The sequence below is a fragment of the Micropterus dolomieu genome, linkage group LG14 (assembly GCF_021292245.1).
Source record: "Micropterus dolomieu isolate WLL.071019.BEF.003 ecotype Adirondacks linkage group LG14, ASM2129224v1, whole genome shotgun sequence".
Classification (NCBI taxonomy): domain Eukaryota; kingdom Metazoa; phylum Chordata; class Actinopteri; order Centrarchiformes; family Centrarchidae; genus Micropterus; species Micropterus dolomieu.
This window is the reverse complement of record NC_060163.1, coordinates 27,236,350-27,242,397: the sequence shown is the minus strand read 5'-3', so window position 1 is coordinate 27,242,397 and position 6,048 is coordinate 27,236,350. Positions and strand designations below refer to the sequence as shown.

Sequence of the window (6,048 nt, the reverse complement as noted above, 5' to 3'; positions counted from 1 at the left end):
CTCGTGTACTGACATCCTGTACTCATGTACTCACATCGTGTTCTCGTGTACTGACATCCTGTACTCATGTACTCACATCGTGTTCTCGTGTACTGACATTGTGTACTCGCATCGTGTTCTCGTGTACTCACATCGTGTACTCGCATCGTGTACTCGTGTACTCACATCGTGTTCTCGTGTACTCACATCGTGTTCTCGTGTACTCACATTGTGTACTCACATCGTGTACTCACATCGTGTACTCACATCGTGTACTCGTGTACTCACATCGTGTACTCGTGTACTCACATCGTGTACTCACATCGTGTACTCGTGTACTCACATCGTGTTCTCGTGTACTCACATCGTGTTCTCGTGTACTCACATTGTGTACTCACATCGTGTACTCACATTGTGTACTCACATCGTGTACTCACATCGTGTACTCGTGTACTCACATCGTGTACTCGTGTACTCACATCGTGTACTCACATCGTGTACTCGTGTACTCACATCGTGTTCTCGTGTACTCACATCGTGTACTCACATCGTGTACTCGTGTACTCGTGTACTCACATCGTGTACTCACATCGTGTTCTCATGTTCTCACATCGTGTTCTCACATCGTGTTCTCATGTTCTCACATCGTGTACTCACATCGTGTACTCATGTACTCGCATCGTGTTCTCGTGTACTGACATCGTGTACTCGCATCGTGTACTCGTGTACTCGCATCGTGTTCTCGTGTACTGACATCGTGTACTCGCATCGTGTTCTCGTGTACTCACATCGTGTACTCATGTACTCACATCGTGTTCTCGTGTACTGACATCGTGTACTCGCATCGTGTACTCGTGTACTCACATCGTGTACTCACATCGTGTTCTCGTGTTCTCACATCGTGTACTCGTGTACACACATCGTGTACTCACATCGTGTTCTCGTGTTCTCACATCGTGTACTCGTGTTCTCACATCGTGTTCTCGTGTACTCAGATCGTGTTCTCGTGTACTCACATCGTGTACTCGTGTACTCACATCGTGTACTCGTGTACTCACATCGTGTACTCGTGTACTCACATCGTGTACTCACATCGTGTACTCACATCGTGTACTCACATCGTGTTCTCACATCGTGTTCTCATGTTCTCACATCGTGTACTCACATCGTGTTCTCCTGTACTCACATCGTGTACTCACATCGTGTACTCGTGTACTCACATCGTGTACTCACATCGTGTACTCGTGTACTCACATCGTGTACTCGTGTACTCACATCGTGTTCTCGTGTACTCACATCGTGTTCTCGTGTTCTCACATCGTGTACTCACATCGTGTTCTCGTGTTCTCACATCGTGTACTCGTGTTCTCACATCGTGTACTCACATCGTGTTCTCGTGTACTCACATCGTGTACTCGTGTACTCACATCGTGTACTCGTGTACTCACATCGTGTACTCACATCGTGTACTCGTGTACTCACATCGTGTACTCGTGTACTCACATCGTGTACTCGTGTACTCACATCGTGTTCTCGTGTACTCACATCGTGTTCTCGTGTACTCACATCGTGTACTCGTGTTCTCACATCGTGTACTCGTGTTCTCACATCGTGTACTCACATCGTGTACTCACATCGTGTTGTCATGTTCTCACATCGTGTACTCATGTTCTCACATCGTGTACTCACATCGTGTACTCGTGTACTCACATCGTGTACTCGTGTACTCACATCGTGTACTCACATCGTGTTCTCGTGTACTCACATCGTGTTCTCGTGTACTCACATCGTGTACTCGTGTACTCACATCGTGTACTCGTGTACTCACATCGTGTACTCACATCGTGTACTCGTGTACTCACATCGTGTACTCGTGTACTCACATCGTGTACTCGTGTACTCACATCGTGTTCTCGTGTACTCACATCGTGTTCTCGTGTACTCACATCGTGTACTCGTGTTCTCACATCGTGTACTCGTGTTCTCACATCGTGTACTCACATCGTGTACTCACATCGTGTTGTCATGTTCTCACATCGTGTACTCATGTTCTCACATCGTGTACTCACATCGTGTACTCGTGTACTCACATCGTGTACTCGTGTACTCACATCGTGTACTCACATCGTGTTCTCGTGTACTCACATCGTGTTCTCGTGTACTCACATCGTGTACTCGTGTACTCACATCGTGTACTCGTGTACTCACATCGTGTACTCACATCGTGTACTCACATCGTGTTGTCATGTTCTCACATCGTGTACTCACATCGTGTTCTCACATCGTGTACTCGTGTACTCACATCGTGTACTCACATCGTGTACTCGTGTACTCACATCGTGTACTCACATCGTGTACTCGTGTACTCACATCGTGTACTCACATCGTGTACTCGTGTTCTCACATCGTGTACTCACATCGTGTACTCACATCGTGTTGTCATGTTCTCACATCGTGTACTCACATCGTGTACTCGTGTACTCACATCGTGTACTCACATCGTGTACTCACATCGTGTACTCGTGTACTCACATCGTGTACTCGTGTTCTCACATCGTGTACTCACATCGTGTACTCACATCGTGTTGTCATGTTCTCACATCGTGTACTCGTGTACTCACATCGTGTTCTCACATCGTGTACTCGTGTACTCACATCGTGTACTCACATCGTGTACTCGTGTACTCACATCGTGTACTCACATCGTGTACTCACATCGTGTACTCGTGTTCTCACATCGTGTACTCGTGTACTCACATCGTGTACTCGTGTACTCACATCGTGTACTCGTGTTCTCACATCGTGTACTCGTGTCCTCACATCGTGTACTCACATCGTGTTCTCATGTTCTCACATCGTGTTCTCGTGTACTCACATCGTGTACTCGTGTACTCACATCGTGTACTCGTGTACTCACATCGTGTACTCGTGTACTCACATCGTGTACCCGCATCGTGTACTCATGTACTCGCATCGTGTTCTCATGTACCCGCATCATGTACTCACATCGTGTTCTCACGGTACTTGCATCGTGTTCTCACGGTACTCGCATCGTGTTCTCGCATCGTGTTCTCATGTACTCGCATCGTGTTCTCATGTACTCGCATCGTGTTCTCATGTACTCGCATCGTGTACTCATGTACTCGCATCGTGTTCTCGCATCGTGTACTCGCATCGTGTTCTCATGTACTCGCATCGTGTTCTCATGTACTCGCATCGTGTTCTCATGTACCCGCATCGTGTACTCGCATCGTGTTCTCATGTACCCGCATCGTGTACTCGCATCGTGTTCTCATGTACTTGCATCGTGTTCTCATGTACTCGCATCGTGTTCTCACGGTACTCGCATCGTGTTCTCACGGTACTCGTATCGTGTTCTCACGGTACTCGCATCGTGTACTCGCATCGTGTTCTCATGTACTCGCATCGTGTTCTCATGTACTCGCATCGTGTACTCATGTACTCGCATCGTGTTCTCATGTACTCGCATCGTGTTCTCACGGTACTCGCATCGTGTTCTCACGGTACTCGTATCGTGTTCTCACGGTACTCGCATCGTGTACTCGCATCGTGTTCTCATGTACTCGCATCGTGTTCTCATGTACTCGCATCGTGTACTCATGTACTCGCATCGTGTTCTCATGTACTCGCATCGTGTTCTCACGGTACTCGCATCGTGTTCTCACGGTACTCGTATCGTGTTCTCACGGTACTCGCATCGTGTACTCGCATCGTGTTCTCATGTACTCGCATCGTGTTCTCATGTACTCGCATCGTGTACTCATGTACTCGCATCGTGTTCTCATGTACTCGCATCGTGTTCGTATTGTAATCGCATCGTGTACTCATGTACTCGCATCGTGTACTCGTGTACTCGCATCGTGTACTCGTGTACTCACATAGAGATCAATAGATATTTTAGTAATTGTTTTATTTTTAAATTTGATTTGTTTTGTTTTTTTATTAATTAATTTTTACGGTTTTATTTTATTTTAAATATTTATTTTTTATTTATTTTTCATCAACACACAAACACTTCTTCCGTTTTATTTATTTAATTTAATGAAATGTATGAAATTGTGTGTTTTATTTTTAATTTATTCGTAGCTTTGGCAACACTGTTGTTTTACTTTCATGCCAATAAAGCTGCTTTGAATTGAAACAGCTGATTAGAGGACGTCTCGCTCTGATTGGACCACAGAGCGGAGCCTCCTCCCTCTCACTGAATTAATATTGATGAACATTAATTAGTGACAGCTGATAAATGGAATAAATGCAAACCTCATTTATAGAAGACGTTACCATGGAAACCGATGTTTTAAATGGTCAGAAAAATAACCGCTAATTAAAATCAGTCAGATCATCAGGTCGACCTTTCAGAGAAGCGCAGACTCGTCCGATCGTTGGCGATGAGTGAATATTGACTAGCGGCGCCCTGCTGGTTCTGGTTCTGGTTCTGGTTCACCTGCCGTCTCTCTGCAGGTGCTGGAGTACAAGTCGGACCTGAAGCAGTACTGGAAGCGCTCCCACGGTCATGTGATCAGCGGCCTGTCCAGCTGTCCTCTCTTCCATCACGTCTTCAGGACGCTCGACAAAGCCGGACGCCCTCGCAGGTCTGTGATGTCGCTGTGCGGCTGCGGCGCCGCCTGCAGGCCTCTTACAGACTCCTCCTTCAAACTTACTGCTCTTGTTTTGAAGGGACAAAGAGGACAGGAAGCTGTCAGGATGTGAATTTGAATGAACTTTATTGATCATCAGTGACTGTCGGTGTCGTTCAGGTCCACGGACGCGGCGCCTGAGCCGGCCTCCATCCTGGTGGGTCACGCCGAGACGCTTCTCCCTCTCCTCTCCCTGCTGGGGCTCTACAAGGACCAGACTCCGCCCACCGCCAGCAACTACCGCACGCAGCACGGTACGAAGCCCCGCCCCCCGTCCCGACGTCCAATCAGAGACGAGCACACAACTAAACATGAATAATTAAATGATTTAGTCATGCTAATCTGATGCTAGCATGCTAACACCAACATATAGGCTGCCAGGGAACCAATGAGAGAACAGAAAACATCACCGCCGTCAGCGAGACCCTGAACGGCTCATCAGGTGGTCAGCAGGTCGCTGCTGCTGTTCTCTCTACAGACGTGTCTTCAGTGTTCACATGTTGTCAGACTGTCGCTTTAAAGTAGCTCAATTAGCTGTTAGCAGCATGTTAGCAGCTCCTGTTAGCAGCATGTTAGCAGCTCCTGTTAGCAGCATGTTAGCAGCTCTTGTTAGCAGCTCCTGTTAGCAGCATGTTAGCAGCTCCTGTTAGCAGCATGTCAGCAGCTCCTGTTAGCAGCATGTTAGCAGCTCCTGTTAGCAGCATGTTAGCAGCTCTTGTTAGCAGCTCCTGTTAGCAGCATGTTAGCAGCTCCTGTTAGCAGCATGTCAGCAGCTCCTGTTAGCAGCATGTTAGCAGCTCCTGTTAGCAGCATGTTAGCAGCTCTTGTTAGCAGCTCCTGTTAGCAGCATGTTAGCAGCTCCTGTTAGCAGCATGTCAGCAGCTCCTGTTAGCAGCATGTTAGCAGCTCCTGTTAGCAGCATGTTAGCAGCTCTTGTTAGCAGCTCCTGTTAGCAGCATGTTAGCAGCTCCTGTTAGCAGCATGTCAGCAGCTCCTGTTAGCAGCATGTTAGCAGCTCCTGTTAGCAGCATGTTAGCAGCTCTTGTTAGCAGCTCCTGTTAGCAGCATGTTAGCAGCTCCTGTTAGCAGCATGTCAGCAGCTCCTGTTAGCAGCATGTTAGCAGCTCCTGTTAGCAGCATGTTAGCAGCTCTTGTTAGCAGCTCCTGTTAGCAGCATGTTAGCAGCTCCTGTTAGCAGCATGTCAGCAGCTCCTGTTAGCAGCATGTTAGCAGCTCCTGTTAGCAGCATGTTAGCAGCTCTTGTTAGCAGCTCCTGTTAGCAGCATGTTAGCAGCTCCTGTTAGCAGCATGTCAGCAGCTCCTGTTAGCAGCATGTTAGCAGCTCCTGTTAGCAGCATGTTAGCAGCTCTTGTTAGCAGCTCCTGTTAGCAGCATGTTAGCAGCTCCTGTT

General features: G+C 47.6%; 1 protein-coding gene across 1 annotated transcript in view; it reads left to right on the top strand.

Annotated features, from left to right (window-relative positions):
• LOC123982822 (multiple inositol polyphosphate phosphatase 1-like) overlaps nucleotides 1–6,048 on the top strand; it is a 13,586-nt gene that overhangs the window by 4,084 nt on the left and 3,454 nt on the right. Inside the window, exons 5-6 of the mRNA XM_046068693.1 lie at nucleotides 4,462–4,592; nucleotides 4,758–4,891. Of these exons, the coding sequence (XP_045924649.1) occupies nucleotides 4,462–4,592; nucleotides 4,758–4,891 (265 nt within the window). The remainder of the gene's footprint in view (nucleotides 1–4,461; nucleotides 4,593–4,757; nucleotides 4,892–6,048) is intronic.